The sequence below is a fragment of the Hoplias malabaricus genome, chromosome 6 (genome assembly GCF_029633855.1).
Source record: "Hoplias malabaricus isolate fHopMal1 chromosome 6, fHopMal1.hap1, whole genome shotgun sequence".
NCBI classification, from domain to species: Eukaryota; Metazoa; Chordata; class Actinopteri; order Characiformes; family Erythrinidae; genus Hoplias; species Hoplias malabaricus.
The window spans coordinates 30,909,685-30,933,303 of NC_089805.1; the positions used below are offsets into that span (position 1 = coordinate 30,909,685).

The window sequence follows — 23,619 nt, forward strand, 5'->3', positions numbered from 1 at the left end:
CTGCACCTACCTTTTAGGAGCACTTCGTAGTTCCACAATTACATAATGTATTAAATGTGTTGCTATGCATATCGCATTTTGCCCTGTCATCCTGTTCCTCGATAATCATGCTATCTAAAGGACCACTACAGAGCCGGTATGATTTGGGTGGTGGACCATTCTCAGAGCTGCAGTGACACTGACGTGGTTGTGGTGTGTTAGTGTGTGTTGTGTTGGTATGAGTGGATTAGGCACATCAGTGTCACTCAAGCTAACGTTTTGCTCCACCTCATAGAAAGAGAAATCAAAGAAAACATTTTACCTACTACTCTCTGTGGTTGTTGGTGTTGGTCTCTGTTGGATGGATATTTTAGGTTGGTGGAATACACTGGCACTAAGCGATTTAAAAACTCCAGCAGCACTGCTGTGCTTGATCCACTTGTACAAGCACAACATACATCAACACACCACTGCCCAAATCATACAGGCTCTGTGAGAATCGTGTGGGGATCATGTCTATTAATGTCAGAAAAGACAATAAAGTACGCAAAAGAACATATGGTAACTGGAGCTGCAAAATGTAGAGCTACATTAAGTGTAAAAACAACCAAATTTTAACGTTCAGGACTGAGGTTTGTCAGTGTTAACGCATATACGCTTGGGAATAATCTGGAAACCTTAACACATTGGTTTTAGGTTTTTACGCAAATTAATCATATTACATTTTGATTTTGGTTAATTTCTGTTTGTACGTTCATTATGAAATTTAACACGATGTGAAGGACAGCTGCTGTGTTCAAATGATGCAGTAAACTAAAAATCCACAAAAATGGGAATAAATGTTTTTCAATGGACAACAACAACTTATTTAAAAACAGTCTTTTATTTAGGCCTTTATAAATTGGGAAAACTATATTTTATGTAATCGCATACAATCAGAGCTACCTCTGTGGCTGCTGGGAAAGTCAGCAAAAATATTCCCTCATTCACAGTTGCTCATACAAATTACTGTACCCTAGCAATCACAAACCTAGTCAACCAAAGCACAGCTTATAATATAAGCAGTTCGTTACATTAATACATATACATAGGGCTGTATATAATATGGAGCCTACCTAAAATCACTGGGCGCAATGTAGGAACGCACTCCAGTTCATCACCGGGTTTCACAAAGTCTCAGTCTCTCTCTCTCTCTCACCTTTGATCATCACTCACACTTTCACACCTACGTCCTAAATGTACGTTTAATTTACATGGCTTGAATGTGGGGAAAAACATGAGGGATATTTGCACCATGGCCTGTTCTGTTCAGTTAGGAGTTTTGCATGGAATAATTCTTCCTACTAAAATCCATGCAGAAATTAGCAGTAGTGCCTCAAAGGCATTTTATTTTGAGACTTCATTTACAATAGCAGCATCCACAGCAGCTAAAGGAGGCACACAAGCCTTGAACATGTGTTGAAAGAAGAATTACAAAATATTGCTGCTTCATTTCTTAAGGCCAGATGCATGCATGACATAAAATATGGCTTGTTGTGATCACAATGTGCCCTCACACACACTGTTAATTTTTCACAAATGACATCCTTTTAAAAAGTGTTAGTAGTAGTGTTAAATATATTTATTATTACCATTGTCACCTGTTACCCTTTCATCACTGAGCTAGCACAGTTTTTGCACATTTTTAAGTGATGTCCTTGGTTGATGTAAAATGTAGTTCTTTATACCATACCATACCATAAAATAGACAATTCATTTTTTTCTGTCATCTCTGAATTCTGCTTGGTGTTTATCTAATTGAAAAAAAACATCAGTGTTGTGATTATATCCCTGTGCACCAACAGGCAGAAAAAATCATGTTAACCAGTAATATTATTTCACTTACACTTTCTATTATTGTGTGAAACGCTCAGCTAGCTCAAGGAAGTTGATAATGATACTGGACTTAAACATTAATTTCACCAGTAGTTTATTTCTGAAATAAGGTTCATTTCACATGCATAGTAAGAGCATATTGTAGTTTCATGAAAGCATGTTTTGTGCTTTTCTTTCTCATGTTGTTATTTTTGGCCCAGAGGGTTTTGCTCAAACGTTCAAATATGTTCAAATATTACCAAACGTCCTCTCTTTGTCCTAAAGGCAGTATATGCTTTTTACTGGAACAGAAAATTATGAACAGTTACATCAGAATAGTTTTTTTTATTTATTTACGTTCGTTAATTACATCTGTTACATCTTACATTAAGCATCTGTCAGGCTCTTCAGTGCCCATTTGACTTATACTCTGGAACAGGTGAGTGTTCAGTCTCATTTAAGTCTCATATCAGGCTCTGATAAGGTTACTAGGTTTATATGAGGATAGAATCTGAAACAGATTTGATTGTCCATGGAATGGACCTCTATAGATTATGGCAATCCATAATGTGGACATTAACCACCCCTTTGAAGTCATCTTAAATTCATTTTGAACTGTATTGAGGTGTCCTATTCATCTCATCTTGCCAATTCATCATCTGTCAGGCAGCAAAATTTTACACAATGGCGCAGATTTGATGTCAGATACCATGCTGACATCTTTTATTTGATGCTAAAAGATGAAGGTCATTTTTCACATGATTACCAGCGCAAGCAGGACACTATAAGCTGTGAGCTGGGGTTCACTAATCTCTACTCCACTGCATTACCTTGAGGTGCAGAGGAACAGAGAGCATGGTGAATATTATCCACATTGTACATTTCAGAGGGGAGTGTTGATGTTATTGCAAAGTGACTGTTGTTACAGTACTAAACAATTGGAAGAAATCAGCAAAAAAAACTCCCCCAAAAGCAAGGTCTCATTACATAAGCTGTGTTCATATTTGATGTCACATGTTATTGCTGCGATCTATTCTTGAATGTGTTGTGCGTTGGCTACCTCAGTAGTTGCTTACTGCCTGGGTTCTTATTTCTAGTTCTTAAGTTCACTGTATGTTTCGTCCTGTGAACTCATTGAAATATCTAATATTTATATGTATGTATGTATGTATACACACAAACACACACAATTTTGACACCAAAAACTCAAACAATAGACTGCATCTAGTGCAAATGGAAATTGGTAAAAAATGTAATCAGAGACTAGTTTGACGTAATACTAAGCCCACATAAAAATGTGCTGATACTAACATTTTTTCAGCCAGATTTTTTTAAAAGACATTTTGGGCTCTTTGGTTGTTAAAGAAGAAAGATTGCATGTGCATGTTCCGTACTAATTCATGGCCCCCAGCCATTCAACAGAACACATTTGATTTCAGAACGAAATGCCACTAGCTTTACTTTTAAGTCTGATTATGACACTGTCTCAATGTTGGCTGCGTTCATGTCTTGAATGCGTTATTATCTTAGACCATTTCTCTTTTACAAATAGGAGACCATAATGTTTATTGATTGTGGTTATTGACCCTTATTTTGAGATTAAAATTTAACATCAAAAACAGTTTGTCATACATTATGTATGATTTTCTATTCAGGATACTGTAAATATGCTTTTATGTTTGAAGACAAATTGTATTCCTCTCTTAGTGTAATAGCATTTTGTACTGTCCTAGGCAAAGTGGTCTTATTGGTCTTATCCTGATGTATTATCCAGTGCACAGCTTCACAGTCAGAATGCTCATCAGCGCTAGGCTATTACAGAACTCAAACAGGGGGTTTTCAGAACCCTGTGAAAGCAGGGTTTAAAGAGATACACGTCTTTGATATTCTTCTTATGCATGACTCTGATTATTCCATACTGCAAAAAAAAAACAAGTATAATAAAAAGCTCATTTGGAATGGAGTGTTTGGAATGATGAAGACCTGCCATCCAGTGTGTCTGGTCTGGTTTATGTGTGCTTCACTCTTATCTTTGAAAATCTCCTTGTGTTTTGTGTGGGGCTTTTTTTTTTTTTTGCTTTCCTCAGATCACACTGGAGTTAGTTTCAGAAATGCTGAATGGTTGGACACAAGTCGGTGACTGTAATTGAGTTTAGGATAACGAGGCCTTCTTAGAGATGCATGAAGACACAATTATTGAAATGGGCCATTGTCCATGGGACCAAGCAAAAGAACAGATGAATCACTATATATTCACTGTCTATATCTTGAAGAATGGATCTAAATTAAAGTGTGTTTACTGACTTTTATATGAAGGCTGGTTTAATGAACCCAGCTATAGTTCAGTTATAGTTCACGGGTGGTGTTACATGGTAATTACTGCTAGAAAAACATGGGTCCATCAAAATAACCTTTGTAAGCTTTGTGTATGTATTCACAGTTTGTACACTCCTGTCCACTCAGTGAAAGGGCGCTATATAGAAGGCAAGGCAAGTTTATTTATAGAGCAGCTTTCATACACGATGGCAATTCAAAGTGCTTTACAGAGCAGTACAGAACAATTACAGTAAAAGAATTAAAAATGTAAAAGATAATAAAAGTGATTGCAAAGCTATTCAGTTAGAATTAAAATTAACAAATTAACATATAAAAGACAAATAAAAATAGAACTAAAAAGGGGCTCTTTGACCATAATAAAAATTTACATGAGGTGGTTCTTCATGGCGAAGAAACATGTATAACCAGGCAAAGAATCACTTAAGTATTTAAATAATTCTAATCCTTTTCTAAAGAACCCTTGAAGAACTACTTTTTATAAGGGGGTATATAATCTGTTGGCCTGCTAACTCTATTGGGGTTTTTTTTTCTGTGACTAGCAGGGTCCTGAGGCACATGAGCTCAGAATGTCTGTCATGTTGAGGAGCGCTATTGCAGCTCATGGATTCCCAGCAGACTTGCTGACCTTTCAGTTAAGCATAGCGTCGTCCAAGATTATTCAGATGCTGTGGATTTCTTCAGGCAATTTGTTCTCCATTTTCCCACCGTTGTACAGCACAAAGCAGTAAATATGGCCTAACCTTCCCCAGCCCTCCATTCAGATTGAACCAAAGAGCGGGGGCATTGTGGCACTCATAAAGAGTGTGTCACGCAGGAAATTAATGCCATACATCAAACACTGGCCAAAGACTTCCATTACACCTAAGGAAAAATCCCCTCAATGAGTGCTAACATTAATTTGGCCTTAAATATAATTTACTGGAGTTATTCTTAACCCCCTCCCACCCCCCCCACCCCCATTTCATATGAGAATACATATGAGAAGCGCAACAGGGTTCACAGTTCAACTCGCTGTGGCTGTGAGGTGTCCACTAAGATGTATAGCTCTCTGCAGTAGCCTGCTGCTCCACGTGGGTTTCTATGTAGGGTGCAGTGGAGGTGGAGTGAGCTCAGGTCAAGCTTATGCGGGAGGGGTTTGATGCGTCTTGCCTGGCTGGCTCCTCCTTGTGCGGGGGCCATACTCACGCCCCCGCATACCTTCTGGAGTCAGCTTTATCTAGCTGGTGCAGCATATTCTTCTGGCCTTCACGGGCTATGGAAAGTGAACAAACTACTAGATGCTTGTTAGACACTTAACACTTTGAAGTTCAGACTATTCAATTATTCAATGATTAACCTTAAGCCTTATTACAGCAATAACTCAATGTAGGTGTAAATGGGGTGAAAATATACATGATAACCAGTGGCGGATGCTGGTCTTTCAAGGAGGGTAAGCTCAATTTCGGCCTACATCATAAAATGTGTCGGTTTATTTATGCATAAATTCTATCCTCCGTTCCTTTTTAAGTAACAACAAGGCGTCTTTTCCAGGCACTCGACTAGTGTCCTCTCAATGGCCAGCAGAGCTAGCCTGCTTAAACGGCCTTGGCCCATATGAAGTGTGTCCGCCTGTGCTGCCACGGATCTTTACACCAATGGATCACTGATTCGCTCATTTCGCTGACAATCAAAAAGGGATTCAGCCTCAGACAGATCATCCAATCATCATGCAGAAGCTGAGCGTCCGGGCCAGCCGAGGCCAGCCCACTGCCCCATAGACCCCCAGAGATGCTGAGCGTCCAATGGGCGGGACAAAGCCCAGCATTTATCCAATGGCTCGTCTCGTTTCGCCGCCCCTCGCTGCTTCTCCATTGAACTCTGTGGACGCTCAGCGTCCGCACTGTTTAAAGCACTGTGAAGCTGTGGGAATGATTGGGAGGAAAGCCGCATCTTTACCCGTGATAAGAAGCTGATTCTGAACAAAAGTTGAGCAAGTTGTAGTGCATATTTATTCAATGACATGTACACACAACAGTATATATTTGATCACTTATGTTTGATATTTTAGGGGAAGCTGAGCTTCCCTTGCAGTCATAGAGCAATCGCGGCTGATGGTAACTATATAAACCTTCTAAATATTAACACAGGATTTGTTTACACATCCACTGAGTTTGTGGACGAGACACGTTTCCTTTAGAATCGATAGAATTAGAACAAACAAGTGGAATGGCTCCAAGTTATCATTTGCTTCTTACAGAACACACAGATGGTGAAACTGGGCTGGAAATAGAACAGAACAAAGTTTTCTTCCATCTTTTTCATGTAGCTCCGATGTCCTTATCTCTGTTTGAGTGATTTTGGAGATTTTAGCAAGATATGTGACAAAGCAGAGGTTAAACTCATCCTCTAGATGTTTATGTGAAAGTCCTAGTTAAACGGATTCAGGCTTTAGTTTTGGTTGCTATCTTTGTTAAAATCTCATTCTTGGGGTTTTATGGTAAAGGTTTTTGCAGTGATTTAACCATGGTTAAGGCAATGTTGTTGGGTACAGTGTCAAGGAAAGTATATGGCACCCTCAAACATGCTTAAAGACTGCACGACACAGCTTTAAAAGGCTTTTAGCTGAAGTAAACAGTGGGCACACATTCCAAGATAAACTAGAATGATGCTCTGTACATAATTTCAGTTCAGACTGGGTTAGTGTGCTGCCCAGTGATGGACTATTGCCCTGTCAAGGGTGTGTTATTGCCTTCTAAACAATAAATATCATGAATGCTGTTAGTACACACAGCAACATGCTGCATAACAAGGAGCAGTTTGTTTAGGAAAAGAGAAATTAAACAGAGATTTTTATTTTTTCAGTTTAAACTAATCCTTTACATGTACTGATTTGTGTTAAACATCCTGAGCTACTGAATTTCATACCATGAGTTATATAGTTACAATAAATGTTTTTATTAATATGCAGTATGACTTTCCATGTGAATTAATAAACTTCAGCTGATATTTAGTTTGTACTTCATAGAAATTGACAAGGAGAGCTGTGGAGACCCAGGAACACCTCTCTACGGCATGAGGGAAGGAGATGGCTTTTCTAATGGAGATGTACTGCGCTTTGAGTGCCAGTTCGGCTTTGAGCTGATTGGAGAGAAAACTATATCCTGCCAGAACAACAACCAGTGGTCTGCCAATGTCCCAATCTGCATCTGTGAGTAAATATTGTAGATAATAAGCTGAGAAATATTGCCACATCAGAGGAAATATCCTCTCTTATGTAAGGCTAATATTGTCCTAAACAATATGCATTGATGGCTGCTTGGAGACTTTCTCTGTAGAGTAAATTATTCTATTTTGTATAATGGACAGCCTGAATAAATGGTATAGACTTCCTTTTTATTGATTTATTTTGCTGTGTCCTCAGAAGGAACAACAAGGCCTAAACTAAAATAGTGCTGTTTGGCTTATATATTTCCTGCTGGAAGTGTTTACTTATAATGACAATATATATATATATATATATATATATATATACACACACACACACACACACACACACACACACACTTTTCTTTTGGAATTTTTGCTCTTAACTGCAGAGCCAAAATTACTCCCATGTCTAATTGAAGTAACAAGCAGATGAGGCCTATTTATAGCCTGTAGACCATACATGGCATATGCAACATTAATATTTCAGATAGATTGTGGAACCTAATTGCCTGAGGTTTGGGAGCTTCTGCATGTTCCGTTAAACTAATGGTTTTGGTATTTTTCTAAGTAAGTATCGATTTTTAGCATTAGTGGAATGTCTTCCTTCCTCAGACACTTTATTTTGATGACTGGATCTATATTGAGCAAGATTATACAGCCCGGAGACTCCCGTGGCAATATTTCACATACACACTATGTCCTGTATTTCCTGGACATCTGCCTGTCCAGCATTTCATCTAAAAGCAAGAGCATTAATAGATAACTAACCCTTGCTTTTGCTTCTATAACAGCTGCTATGTAGTTGGGAATGCTTTAGACTAGAAATAGGATTTTTTTTTCTGTGAGGATTTAATTGCATTCAGCCACAAGAGCATTACTGATATTTGATGATTAGTTTACAATAAAAATCTCTGGTCCAATTCATAAGAGAGGCATTGAATTGTGCTCCATCAACTCAAATAACATAACTACACTGCCTCCATAACCCTCTGGTCAACACTCGGCATTTGGCATGGTTAGGCTTTTGTGTATTATTACTCATAGTGTTGTTAAATGTTTTTCTCTGGAGATTATACTAATTTGATTATACATATTCAGGTAGCACTCTCATAAGTAGTGTTATTTGGATACTTTTGGGCATAATGTATGAAAAACTAAAACGACTTATTTATTTTAATTCCATCATAAAAGTATAGTAGAGCAGTTCCAACATTAATGGGATACCCTAATGTAGACCACTAAGCGACTGTCATGAAGTGGTCAATATAAATTTTTTTACTTATATTAATTCACCCTTCTTTTTTCTAGTTCCTTGCCTGTCCAACTTCACTGCCCCTATGGGTACAGTCCTCTCTCCGGATTACCCAGAAGGTTATGGGAACAACTTGAACTGTGTGTGGCTGATTCTGTCAGAACCTGGCAGCCGTATCCACCTGGCCTTCAACGACTTTGACTTGGAAGCTCCCTATGATATCCTGACAGTGAAGGACGGGGAGATGCTGGACTCTGCTGTGCTGGGCCGCTTTACTGGGACAGAAGTGCCATCACATCTGACCAGCAACAGCAACATCCTCCGTCTGGAGTTCCAAGCTGACCATTCCATGTCTGGCCGAGGCTTCAACATCACCTACAGCAGTGGGTTTAATTTTCATCATCTTCTATAATCAGACCATGGGCTAAAAATCAATATAGTACTTTCAGCAACAGAAAGAAAAAAAATAAATAAATAAACCAGTGTCCATAGAAAAACCAAAAGAAAATACATTAATTGTAGATTTAAAAACAAGACAGTGTTTTAAACATCTTTAATAGACCATTTAACTTTTAGCAGAGGCAGCTACCACTTTCAAATAATATTAAACAAAAAAACAGAAAATGTTCTTATGAGAGTGAGAGTCACAGAACGTCATCAATCATTTTAGTCATGTGATTAATTATAGAGTAAGTAATAGTCATAATTAATAGGTTTATTTTCATGGGATGACTAATATGACAAAAGCCAGTGCATAGTACTACAAATCTCCAATGTACAAGCTTCTACAGAACAGTATATCTCTCAGCCATCTCTGCAGAAAGCCAGTGTTCCTCCCCTTTCTCTTGGTCTTCAGCCCATGCATGCATGAATTTAATCTACACAGTGACTCCGTAATGTTCTTTCTTAAAGGAGACACAAAATGTCACGACGATCCATCAAAGCCTCCAGAAGAACAAGGCTGGGCTTTTTTTTCTTTTTTCTTTTTTTTTTCAGTGAGCATATTACACTCCTCTCATTAGGAAGGACTGAAAGATCTGGCCTCTTCAGTGGACTGACACGTTGCTCCTTGTTGTCTGTAAAGAGCTGTCAGGAATGTGATGGAGCACTGTTAAATCTGTATTCGTTCTGACAAACGCTGTGTCCTTCTTGCAGGCCTTTCCTGTCACAAGACATCCATCAGGCAGTCAGACAGGCTGTTTGAGTTCTCTGAGGGCAGCAGCCTTCCAAGCCATCTGCCTCAGGGTCCATTGTACGCTTCATAAAGTTCTCAAAAAAAAAAAGTGAAACACAGCTAGGAGGTCAATAGCTCCAAGTAGATTAATAAACAATGCCCTTAGTGGGAAAGTGTCTGGAATGTTGGAGGCTACTGGAGTCTTGTTGCAGTACTTGGTGTGAAAGAAAAATTTGAAAAGAGAAACTGCAACATTGCAGCCCTTCACTTTCTCCTTGATTCCTACTGGTGCCACTGGCAAGACAAAAAAATGGAAAAAGGAATTTAAAATGTATATATTTATCACATTTATAAACTGGATTTTGACCCATCCTCAAGCACAATGGTGAAATCTAGTCAACTGAACATTTTGCTCATGCCAAGATGTTTTTTTTTTTATTAATTTTTTTTTTTTTTTTTTTTACATCGTCATCATAAATTCTTAAGACTTTTGTAAGACCATCTTTCTTCTAGCTAGGCAGCCTTTCTGGGACTTTTTCTACTATGAAAAAGTGTCTTGGGATCTAATTACACCTTGCTTTTTCTCTTTTTTTCCCCTCCCCAAAACAGCGTTTGGCCATAATGAGTGTCCGGATCCTGGGATTCCTCTCAACGCCCGGCGATTTGGTGACAACTTCCAGCTGGGCAGCTCTATCTCTGTCATCTGTGAGGATGGCTTCATCAAGACCCAGGGAGCAGAGACTGTCACCTGTGAGCTGGACAATGGAAAGGTGATGTGGAGTGGCCCCATCCCAAAATGTGAAGGTAATTATCTCGTCTGCCGCACAGGGAGGCATGCAATATGGAGGACAATTACTGCTATATCACTTCATCCCTATGCAGAAGGCACGAGCATGTGTGGTCCACTGAATTAGGAGTGGTGAGCAGAGGCTAGCAGACCACCTATCTCCTGACATTAAACTTCCTGTCAGTCTCCCGTTCTGCACTCAGTGTGAACCTGATTATGTTGCAACACCTCTCATATGGTCAGGAGAGCAGAGAATGGCTGCCTAAAGGGCCGATATCTGCTGCTCGACACTGACTGAAAGACAGTTATTACATTGTAATGGTGAAAATTGCAACAGTAACGTTTTGGTGGTGCTACTTCATTGTTTTGATCTTTATTTATAGACTGTATGGCCACTGTCTCAGGTCTGCTGCATTCTAAAGAGTGTAATAGTAGTCAGTAAAGAACACAGACAAATTATTTGACCTCATAAGACCACATTATATTTATGTTTATGGTAATATGCCCCTATTATTCAGATGTGCATTCCCTGAGATTATGGAGTGTAAACCAGATGAATAATTATTTATAGCGCATACTGGCAAAAGGTTCTTTCTTGTTTATGTCATATATTAAAAGCACTAATGATAATAAGCACAATTTACTAGATGAATAATAATAATTTAGGTTATGTAGAGTAGATAAAGATAAATATTTATTTTCTGAATATTATATACAGTATATTTTATTATATATTATGCTTTGAGTTTTTCTTTCAAATGTTCTTGTTTTTAAATTTTATTTCTTTTTTAAATGCTTATTTATTTGTTCTCCACGTAGCTCCTTGTGGTGGTCACTTCTCAGCACCTAGTGGGATCATATTGTCTCCTGGGTGGCCAGGATACTACAAAGATTCTCTCAGCTGCGAATGGGTCATAGAAGCTGAACCCGGACGTTCCATCAAGATCAGCTTTGAGAAGTATGAATTCTCTCTCATGCTAAGTAGATTTTCTCAAACTCCAATCTCAGAATGGTATTTGCAAGAAATTGCCATATGGAAAAGAAATCTTTCATATTGCTGGATATTAAAATTCCAGTGTGCTTTACCGTACAAGACAGGCCTCTTTCTTTTTTTTTGTTATTTGATTTAATCAAAATTGTGTTATGTTTGGAACAGTCTGATCATCCAAGAAACACTAAGACAACCTCATCTGGGACAGTAAAAATTGGGGGCAGTTTCCTCTACAGGATTTAAGACTTGTTCTTGTTTGCACAAGGGTCTGTTTGTAGGTTCCCTATTAAAAATCCACAGTAGTCCTTAAATAGGCTTAAACACTATAGAGAATCTAAATTGTAAGTGGATGGATGCCCAATTTATTTGTTGTTAGCATTGGTAATACTGTTGTACAAGTCATTATTGTAATATTGATTAACATTTACAGGCAGTAAATTGTGAAGTGTTATGTTCTTTACATGCGATGTTGTTACCTAGGTTTCAAACAGAGCTGAACTGTGATTTTCTGGAGATCCATGATGGGCCCAACCTTCTGTCTCCACTGATCGGCTCATTTAACGGCACACAGGTGCCTCAGTTCCTGTTCAGCAGCAGTAATCACCTCTACATGCTCTTCACCACTGACAACAGCCGCTCCAACAGTGGTTTCAAGATCCTCTACGAGAGTAAGAGCATCACTTTGGCATGGTTTCAACATGCAATTCCTCACTGTCCAAAGAAAAAAACATTTATCTCCAAATTAGTAAGTTTACAGGAGAAAGGAAAATATAGATTCAGTTTTGTTTTTTTTTTTTACCTCAGTAATGTTGTTTTTATAGTGACTGAACTGAAGGGAAAAAGAATAACTTCATGTGTTGGGTGCTGATACCTTTTCATGAAGATGTTCAATCATAAAAGTCTGGTTCCCCTACTTGCCCTTCTTGTAAGTGAGAGAGGATTTTGATAGAAGGGTGAGAAGGGTTTGCACTCTTTCGTACAGGTCGTCTTGGCTCTAAATATCCTCTGAATCCTAATCCAAATGTGAAAATTTGTCATATCATGAAAGTAGATTAGTTCCTTATTGGAGCGCAGAGGAAGTGTGCAGTGGAAGGGCAGGATTCTCCCTGCAGGGATCTGATCCTCTGAGGAAAAAATATGGTTATCGATGTCACACAGTTTACTGCACTGAAGCAGCCACATGCCACAGATTCTAGAATTCTGACCTTATTTTTAATCATCTTATTTACATTTCTTATCTCCTTTTCACAGAGAACCCTAGTTTAATGGGGTTTATGTTTAAATGGTAATGTTTGAAAAACATTCAGCATCAGAAATTCTTTCATTTAATTTAGTGACCAGGATTTATTCTTTGTTTTGTTTGTTTTTATAATTGTTGTTAGCTTTATGCATGAACATGTACAATGTACATTATATGACCTAAGGTTTGTAGACCACTGTTCACCCAGCATTCTGAAATTAAGGGTACACTTCATAAATCTGTGAGAATTTGATTGCATTCAGCATTACTAGGGTCAGGTACTGACACTAGCTTAATACTTGATTAATTCTGAATCACAAACATACTGAATGGCCACAAAGGTGTCCCATAAAACTTAATATTTTTCTGTGGACATTATACCAGCTGTGTTTGGAATAGTGAATGACTTTGTGTGCACTTTACAGTAGCTGAATTCATTATTTACAAAGCGTCTTAACACTATAAAGTGTAGATTTAAGTAACAAATTTATCCATACGCTAATCAGAGAATACCATTTAACTCACACCTTCTCCCTAACAACTGAGACCATGAACTCTTAATCTAAGAGTTTTAGAGTAAGGAAATGAAGAACATATTGTAAACAATCATTATAAATAATAAAGGGGTAACAATGTATATTTTCAGCCTCCAGTTTATACACATGTTGGTGGTTTGTTGTGTGGCATCATGCAATCTGGCTACAAACAGTTCCATGAATATTATATCAAGGAAGGACTGCATCCATAAATTAAGCATGGATTGAAAGAAGAGTTTAGTTTGCCAACAGAATGCTAAGATTTTCTTCAGAGCTGTAAACACCATATATCTTTGCTGATTGTCATTCTTAATATCTTTTGTGTATCCTTGCTCATAGGTGTGACAGTAGATGCTTACTCCTGTTTGGATCCAGGAATTCCAGTCAATGGGCTCCGATATGGCCAGGATTTCTCCATCGGTTCCACTGTTTCATTTGGTTGTGACTCAGGTTATCGGCTCAGTCACGAAGAACCTCTGGTCTGTGAGAAGAATCACTGGTGGAGCCACCCTTTACCCACGTGCGATGGTAAGCATCCAGCAGGGCATGAACCTGTCTCTAGGAGTGTAAATTATAGATAAACCTTAGGGCACTTTCACAAGTCATTTTGTAGGTTATTCATATTCTCTTTTAGGACACATTAAGTTTTCTTAAAACTTCAAGTTAATTACTGCTTTGTCCCTAGTGATTCTAAATAAACCCCAAACTCAACATTACTCTGATCAAGTTTGTCCTTTGAAACAGCATTAAATTTCTGATTATTATAGATGATGGTCATATATTCTAACAATACAAAATACGCGCAGTTGATTTACCACCTTCAAACCTTGACACACTGATGTTACCGGCCTCAGTATTTCAGCCTTGTGCTACAACTAACGTTGAGCACAATATTATTGACAAATAATTAACAAATCTTCAATTCCGTGACAAAAATCAGACGAGATTTCATTGGTAATTGGAGTGAGGTCAGTGCCTGAGGAATGCTGAGGTGGAGTTTGGCAGCAGGTCGTTACATTACAGAGACCTTGTGCATGTGTTGACACTCCAGGTAAATCGTGGCCTGATGAAATAGGTTACTCGTGTCAAAGCTTCTTAGGTCACCTGTCCTTTTCCTTTCTGATTATGTTGACACTTTGCCTTCTGAGCAGACAAAGCTAAGACAATGGGAGGCTATTAGGCCGTCAGTGAGGAGGTTTGTGAAAGGCTGTTTACCATGATGGCTGCTACAGCTGATAGAAGCTGATCTGCTCACCAGATTAGTCATTCAGCAGCATTCTTTACCAACACCCCCTACAGAGAAACCTACTTTGGGAATCAGCATGGGGTGACCATACTCTAAAAGAGCTGCTACTGCTAACAGCATTGAGCATTTACACACATCAATAAGACGTATTAACAGCATTTGTAAAAACCAAACTCTGATTTATTTGTAATTTTGCTTACTGATTTCTGAAGTGTTCTTTTTTCCCAATAGTGTTAGATACAAACTCTGTTTGATTGCATTCAGCCACACAAGTGTTAATGAGACTAGGTGATAATGTGGGACTGATCTGGATCATTGGATATCTTGGCCTTTTGACTGGAAATGGCCCCAATATCAATGTCTGGTTTCTTATCTTTAAGCACATCGCATTTCAAAGTGGATTGTACTCTACAGCTGCACTTTTTGGTTTTTTCTCCCTAGTTTTAATATAAAAAGTTTACAGAATCGTATAAAGAATTTCTACATTTTGAGAAAACTATGTGTTATAAAACAAATGTAGCTCTTTTTTGGGTTCAGCATGACTCTGTAAGCAAAAACAGTTATAACCTTGAGTGCACAGGAACTCTTCTAAACATGTGTTCCAAAGCAAAATGCGGTAAAGAGAATGAGGCTGAGGCTATGAGTAAAACAGAATTTTCGTGAAGGACGAAAGTAAGAGAAGAGAGTAAACTAAGGTGAAAGAGGAGAAAGAATACATGAAAAAAGATGGACTTGAGAATCTCAGGGATACTGAAAACAAAGGAAGATTGGAAGTAAGTGTAGATTTCTCCTCTCCTAAAACTCTGTGCTTACTGTTAGTTGTCATTAACTATGCATGTTTTACTCTCTCAGACAGAGCAGTGGAATAGTTGAGGGGTTGTTTCAGTCCCTACAGCAGAGTCAAGAGATATAACATGGTCTCTGAGAAATCCATTCATAATTGACTTTCTTGGCTTGCTTTTCTGTTATCCAAAGAGGATCATTTGCCAAAGAAATTTAGTCCTTAAGTGTTTATTATTAATGCACAATGTGTTTTGCTCTATTAATAAGAACAAGTGATGTTTGATTCTCTGACTGGTCTTAACTACAGCTTTGTGTGGGGGTGATGTGCGAGGACCTGGGGGCACCATCCTGTCTCCAGGTTACCCTGAAGTTTACCCCAGTTCTCTCAACTGCACCTGGACTGTGGAGGTCAGCCATGGCAAAGGTATGACCATGTAACTTTTTATGCTTAATATGCATTTTTTACTCAACACATAATAGTCAAATATTATTTATTTTTGCTGTGCTATTGATTTAATTATAGAAATACATAGTAATTATGTAAATACATGGCGAATTATTCATCAAATTACATTTACGTATTTTACTTTCTGTATCACCAGACTGGAGGGACTTAATTTCAATATGAAGCAAAAATAATGTTTTTAGTTTTTAGAGTTTTCTGTTTCTCTAAAAAAGAATATTCAAAGAAATACAATGTCGTCACATTTATTTTAGAATAAAACATTTGATGAAAATGAATCTAATAAAATTATCTAATTTAGAATTACCTAAATAAATTTAGGATTAAAGGAATTGTTCTGTGTTTTTTAGGTAAGTCAATTACAAAGTAAGAAAGCACTTTATTGATTAAATTGGGATAAGGACAAAACTATGAATCAATTTTTGCAGAAATAAATTGTGGCCAACTATTCAAGCACTATTAAGACCCAAATGATCAGAAAAATCAACTCTCTAATCTGAAAAATCTATGAAAATAAACGTTAAGCTTGTCTTTAAGAGAATGTGTGTGTTGCTAAAGGATCAGTGTCACAATCTCTTTAACATCATTATCTTGTTTCCTGTAAACACACATCACTGCAAAACACTTGTGCCTTCAGAATGAACTTAAAATCTACTCATTTACATCTTACTAAACCTTTTCACCATTCCATTAATCCCTACAACCACAATCTTCTAATGCACCCATGGTCCTCCTACAGCTTCAGTGTAGTAGAATAAGAAAAACTTTTAAGGCCTTGATAATGCCTTTGCCATCCCATATTACCTTTAACATATTAGAGAGTCTGCCCTCCAGGTGGCCTAGATTAACTTATTGGAAGAGGAGCGTAAACATTCTATTTTGATTAATCTAATGCTGGGGACTTGTACGTGGGTGAACTGGCAAATAAATGGAGTACGAGCTCCTGGAGTCTATCAAGTGGTCCTGCTAAAGCCTTCCTGAGGATAAAGTGCAGTGAATGCAGATTTACACACGGCTCTATGCCCCGTTGTATGAAATATCATTGCAGACGCTTTGAGTTCAGAATAATGAAAGTTTCTCTGAATTTTAATTTCCCAGGGCTGATAAAGCATTCAGTATGGGAGATCATTATGTTTTGCTGAAGAATCGTACAGAATTGAAATGCTCCTCCTTCTGTCTTACACTGTTATCAAAAAACCAGTAATCTAAGGAAATCCTTGTATCACTTTGTAAGGGCTTCACCCTAAAGTGTAACCGATGCTTCTTTTTTGCTTCTTACCCCTTAGAAGTTATTACTGCCTACTTGCTGTTTTTTTTAATTTAATTGCTATTTAAATGCTGTTCTTTCTGGGGACATATTTGTTTTTGGTTTTTTTTTTTTGTTTTTTTTTTTGTATTTTTGGAGGGTTACACTTCTAAAATGTTATTATCAATTCTGCTGTACAGCTGTGTAATAAGTATTGTATTGAGACCATGTTTATTTTCATTCCAAATCATTAAGCACAGCTTATTCATTTTTAAACTCTTTCAAAAGCCTCAACATATGAACATTTTCTGTATAAAATATACACCATGGGTCTTATATATATATATATATATATATATATATATATATATATATATATATATATATATATATATATATATATATAAAATTTTATTTTTTTTATATGTTTATATGTCATTCTATCATCCAGAGAAGGTCTGGGCTCAGGACTGGCTGGTCCATTGGGCAATGAGAACCTCTTCTATTCTGATTCCTTTTCTCAGTAACTGTTTCTTGAAATCTATGCATTCTTTCCGACCCCTAGAATATACAGCAAACCTGAATTTTTTTAAGATCTGGGGCAAATGTGGAGCCTTCTCTCTCAAAGAAGAAAACTTTTCAGTTCTCTCGTGGTTTGTTTTTCCCAATAGGAGTACAGTTCACCTTTAACACCTTTCACCTGGAAGATCACCATGACTACCTGCTCATCACAGAGAACGGAAGCTTCGTCCAGCCTCTGGCTCGGCTCACAGGGGCCGAATTGCCCTCTCCCATCAACGCTGGTCTCTACGGCAACTTCAAGGCCCAGCTGCGCTTCATCTCTGACTTCTCCATCTCCTATGAGGGCTTCAACATTACTTTCTCAGGTCAGTCCTGTGACTGATGGACCTTGCACCCTGTGAATGTGGCTGGCTTGGCTGTTTGGCACTTTTTACACACCAGTGCTCTGTCCTTGCGGACTTGTTAAAACTTTATGGTGTTGTTATTAGTTTGGAGCTCTTTAATATGTCCCTGGGTACAGTTGGCTTCGCTGGGGCATATCACTATAATTAATGAAGTGATCCTTCCATTAGTAGTCAAAGGTCATTTGTTTAGGTTAAAAAATAAAGTGGTGTGAGTCAGTGATGCATATTTGAAGTGGCACCACAGGGTTTTGTTTTGTTTGTTTTTTAATAATCATTTATTAAACCAATACTTTACATTTGTCTTTTAATAGCCACTTATGCATTTGTATTTCCTAAAATGATTCTTTTTTATATTTTATATATAAAAAATATATACTGTGCTATGCAAAAGTTTTAGGCACCCTATTTTTTAGTACAAATTCCGTTATAGATATTTATTTTATGAATTGTGCGTTATTGAGTACATAAACATTTAAGATTTTCTTTATCAATAATAATAATGTTAAAAAAATAAAAATGTTATATCTGTAAAGAAAGCAACTTATTAAGAAAGAGGTGACGTTCAATTAAAAAAAACATAATGAAGGCTCCTTGGTTTTTGCATGAACAAATACATGTGACAGTCCAACTTGTTAAATGAACTGTGGCAGATTCTCCAAGACGCTCAGTAAAACTACCATCTAATTTCTTTATAAAACTGTACAAACTGTACCTAGGACTAATATTTAAGAGGAAAAAAAGAAAATGGCCGTCACTGTACTGACATTGTGGCGCAGCAGGTAGTGTCCCAGTTACACAGCTCCAGGGGCCTGGAGGTTGTGGGTTCAATTCCCGCTCCAGGTGACTGTCTGTGAGGAGTTGGTGTGTTCTCCCTGTGTCTGCGTGGGTTTCCTCCGGGTGCTCTGGTTTCCTACCACAGTCCAAAAACACACATTGGTAGGTGGATTGGCGACTCAAAACTGTCTGTAGGTGTGAGTGTGTGTGTTGCCCTGTGAAGGACTGACACCCCCTCCAGGGTGTATTCCCACCTTGCGCCCAATGATTCCAGGTAGGCTCTGGACCCACTGCGACCCTGAACTGAATAAGCGCTTACAGATAATGGATGAATGAATGTATATTTAATGTTTTTTAAATACATTTGACATATTTTTAATAACATGAGAAATTATACTTTTTGTATTAAACTTAAAGCTGGTGACAACTTAAAGAAGCATTCATTATGCATTCACAAAAACATAATAGCACACAAGTCTCATTATAACCTTATTATTTCATCATTTCTTAGAATACAACCTGGAACCATGTGAGGACCCAGGAGTGCCACGGTTTGGTCGTCGTAACGGCTACAGCTTTGACATTGGGGACACACTCACATTCTCCTGCAACATGGGCTACCGCCTGGAGGGTGCACCAGAGATAATTTGCCTGGGAGGGGGCCGGCGCATGTGGAGCGCACCTTTGCCAAGGTGTGTGGGTACGTTGTCAGCTGCTTTAATTCATTTCAAACTTTTCCCCTTTTCTTTAAACTTCTATTAGCTACTATTCTGTACTCCACATGGACATTCTCTGTACACTGAAAGTTTGAACTCATTTGCTTTTTTATATGATTATGGTAAAAGGATTCTATCTAATTAGGCCCAGCAGCCTGAGTTCATATTTGCTTAATTATTATTTATAAAAATTAAATTTGTGATCGGCCTATTTTTTCTTTTGTTCCGCTATGGCATTATCTGAATGTACCTACCTTTAAAAAATATTTTATGAGATATTCCTGTAAGTTTTTTCAGCCAGTTTTCTGCAATTCTGATAATGTTGATTTGCCATGTTATATTATCACTAACAGTCATGTACGTTTTCTTGTCCTACATAAGATTCAGTAGAATTTGTGGTACCAGTTAAAGCCTTATTTTGAGCGTGGAGCTTATGAGTGCCATCTATTGACCTTTTTGTACAGCATGCTTTACGTGAATATGATGTGTAAGAGATTAACCATGTTCAGACATTTGCTGTGTAAAAAAGAATAATAAGCATTAATAAGAAGGGTAGGGGGCGGCACGGTGGTGCAGCAGGTAGTGTCGCAGTCACACAGCTCCAGGGTCCTGGAGGTTGTGGGTTTGATTCTCGGTCCGGGTGACTGTCTGTGAGGAGTTGTTGTGTTCTTCCCGTATCCGCGTGGGTTTCCTCCGCGTGCTCCGGTTTCCTCGCACAGTCCAAAAACACACATTGGTAGGTGGATTGGCGACTCAAAACTGTCCATAGGTGTGAGTGTGTGAGTGAAAGTGTGTGTGTGTGTGTCTGTGTTGCCCTGTGAAAGACTGGCGCCCCCTCCAAGGTGTATTCCCGCCTTGCGCCCAGTGATTCCAGGTAGGCTCTGGACCCATCGCGACCCTGAACTGGATAAGCGGTTCCAGATAATGAATGAATGAAGAAGGGTAGGTGGAAAGGCATTAACATACAAGCAGGCGCAGGACATGAACAAAAATGTTGAAGAAACCAAACAGGGCAAATGAGAAACAGGTTGGTACCCAAGTGAACATTCATCTGTGCAAGACATTTAAAAATGAAGATGTAGCTGTAACCGTAAGTGTGTTTCTATAAATTCAAATACGTGGTGGCTCACTACAGTGTTGTGGTAGGTGTTATCAAGTTTCACGGGTCCCAAGGTTTACTGCAGATCTCCATTGGCCCCGTGGTGTTTGTATGTGGCACTGTGTGGGTTAATCCAATCTGAGTGTAGCAGCCTCCCTGTTTGTACACTGAAAGCTTGGTTACAGGAGGATGAGTGAATCCCATTTAAGGAGGATGGTGGAATCCTACTGATTCTCTGAACGCATTCCTCATGGAGTGGACATGAAGGTGTTCTATTATGCTATAGACCATATTTCAGTTCTCATGGCTGTGATCTAGCCTCGAGGCTAATTCTAGTCTTCATGGCCACCTTCAAATTTATACTAGCTGGACACCTGCTGAGGGCTAATGCAATGATTTCTGACTACTGCTGTCCAGATGCAATGTTTCAGGGTGGCATTTGCTAGCCGGCATCAAAGTGAAGGAGAGTGCAATTATGAAGCATCCATCATGCACAGACAGCATGGCCTGAAACTGCATCTCTTGGAAGTTATCCATGCATACCTGGAGACTGTGGCATAAACAAAGTGGCAATTACAATAATGGAGAACTTTCCCAGGTTTCCTATAGCATGCTAGGTGTTGTTTTGTCCCAGGCAGGAGCAGTCACCAGTCATTTTTCACATTAATTGAAAAAAATAAATTATGTACATTCATCATCACTGTTATTATTTTTGTGTTTGTTTGTTTTATACTTTCTGTTAAAGTTCCTTTGCCCTTGTACAAATAGCCATAACACAGCATCAGTAAACCAATGGTCAGTTTAGTAGTATTAGGATCAAGTGTTTTTTTTTTTTTGTCCAGTTAGAAATGATCAAGTACGGATGGAATGTTGTCTTCTAACTTTAAATATTTTACTATAAAATACAAACTGTAAATATGTACCCCTCTCCCAACAACATGCAAAAGAATAAATTGTAATAAGTTGTACTCATACGACTGTTCTCATACCATGTTTGTTTATAAAAAAAGAAAAAATTAGATGAATTGAAAATGTATATAAAACCACCATAATAATTCATATAAGTTACCTGGAATATTATATTTTTACTAGGTAATAAATAAATGACTAAAAGTATGACTAGTCTTAATTATTTTACATTTTTACATTCTATATACCAGATTGCAGATGATTTTACCCATTATGATATCAATTGTGTAGTGGGTACAGTAGATCAGAGGCAAAAATGTCATGAAAAAATCACTTTGATTTAACAAAAGTCTCAAATTCCCCTCTCATCGATCACATCTGTTGACTTCCACAGTCCAAACTAAAAAATAAATACCCCCTTATTTCTAAGAATGAGAAAAAGGGAGGTTATGTAGCTAACTTAGACGCCTGGAGTAAGAACCAGATAAAGTATGCAAGAAACAAACCCAACAAAACACTTCTGGCCTCAGTGGCCACAGAGTAGGTCATAACAAAGTCAAGGTCTTATTGTGTGCTCAAATGTGGCTTAAGTTTAGCTCTAAGACTTTAAAAGTTCCTCTAGTATGTGTGTGGAGAAAAAATAATCACACCGATCAGCTTTAGGGGAGATGCATCCACAGCTGATGGTGAATCCAAGAGAGAGAGCCAATACTTTTCCTCCTTGCTAACTTTAATCTATTCCTCAAGATTAATCTCTGAGACAGTAAAGTGTGTTGCAGCTCCCAATCTATCTCTTATAGGGCCATTAATCAAAAGCAGGTGGCGTTTATGAGGACAGCCAAGCCCATGCAGCGGGCTGCAGTATGAGCTACATTACTGACCGCATGGAGTTTTATACTTTTTAAGGAACAACGTAGGGTTTTCTTCTTCACTTATATGTTACTTAAATTCTGATGTGAATTAATTGCATATTTTCAGTTGCTTTATGCTTCTACACCATCAGTGTAGACCATTGGTTTTATTAGGTGATAGTTAACTCACACTGGAGTCATATCCAAGGCTGGTCAATATCGTATACTGACAGGCAAGAATTTGAAACATTGAAAAATTGAGAAAGCACTTTGGTGGGGGCATCGAGATCGATGATTTGTTTGTTATAAAAGCATGGATTACATTAAGGATGCCTTTTTACACTGGCCATTGTGCTGTAAGTAATGACATTGTGTTTAGCAGGTCCTCATCTCTGTGTGTGTTTTTGTTTAGCATGATATATCACCATGCTTTGTCTGATGGCGCCCCAGGCAGAAGTTAGTGGAATAGAGAGAGGGCCAACAAAACCATTACCACACAAACTATTCAGTCAAAGTCACAGTGTAGATGAGGTGAATTGTAAAATGTAATCAAGAGGGATGCTTGGTTCAAATGAGGAGAGGGGGCTGTTATTGTCAACATGTTTATTAAAATTGTATTTTTTTTCAGGTAAATATCAAGTTTTCATCAAAAATGTAAGTTAGCTTGTTCCTCCGCAAGTGGATAGAAAAGTCTGATCCATTTAAACTGATCAGTTACCTCCAGTACATTCACAGCTCAGCATCCATGGCTCTTACTTACACCAAGCGTATATCACTCTTTCAGCATTACTGCACCCAAACTATGGAAGGCTATGTTCCTCCTGTCCTTCCTCATTGTTTCAAGTTTCCTAACTATTTTTTTCCCTTTGTATCCTTCATATCTCCCACCGTCCCCTAAGCAGTAGACCCTGTATGCGTCTGAGTCTACCAGAGTGAGTCCTTTTGCTGCTACATGTGTTTCCACTGAGTATCACAGCATTAATATCATGTTCACATTCTGTGTCTGGGCACAATGTGTGAGCCCACTTCTTCAAGCAGGCCCAGGCACGTTACAGATTACCTAAAGTAAATAGACCCCAAGACAAGGAAGAAATAAAATAAGACACATAATAGGAGCAGATTGCAACAGTATCACTCAACTTTACAGGTGTATTCACCTTTTAATAATAAGTTAATATTACACACTGTTAGAAAAACTGTCACTGTGGTGGTGCCATCAAGGGTACATTTTTGTACCTTCAATCAGGGAACATAATTGTACCATATTCTA

General features: G+C 38.1%; 1 protein-coding gene across 3 annotated transcripts in view; it reads left to right on the forward strand.

Annotated features, from left to right (window-relative positions):
- csmd3b (CUB and Sushi multiple domains 3b) overlaps positions 1 to 23,619 on the forward strand; it is a 484,418-nt gene that overhangs the window by 318,394 nt on the left and 142,405 nt on the right. For all 3 annotated transcript variants that reach the window (XM_066675840.1, XM_066675838.1, XM_066675839.1), the window contains exons 13-21: positions 7,175 to 7,357; positions 8,665 to 8,991; positions 10,392 to 10,586; positions 11,389 to 11,527; positions 12,041 to 12,228; positions 13,676 to 13,864; positions 15,673 to 15,789; positions 17,746 to 17,961; positions 19,286 to 19,474. In XM_066675840.1, coding sequence (XP_066531937.1) covers positions 7,175 to 7,357; positions 8,665 to 8,991; positions 10,392 to 10,586; positions 11,389 to 11,527; positions 12,041 to 12,228; positions 13,676 to 13,864; positions 15,673 to 15,789; positions 17,746 to 17,961; positions 19,286 to 19,474 — 1,743 coding nt within the window. The remainder of the gene's footprint in view (positions 1 to 7,174; positions 7,358 to 8,664; positions 8,992 to 10,391; positions 10,587 to 11,388; positions 11,528 to 12,040; positions 12,229 to 13,675; positions 13,865 to 15,672; positions 15,790 to 17,745; positions 17,962 to 19,285; positions 19,475 to 23,619) is intronic.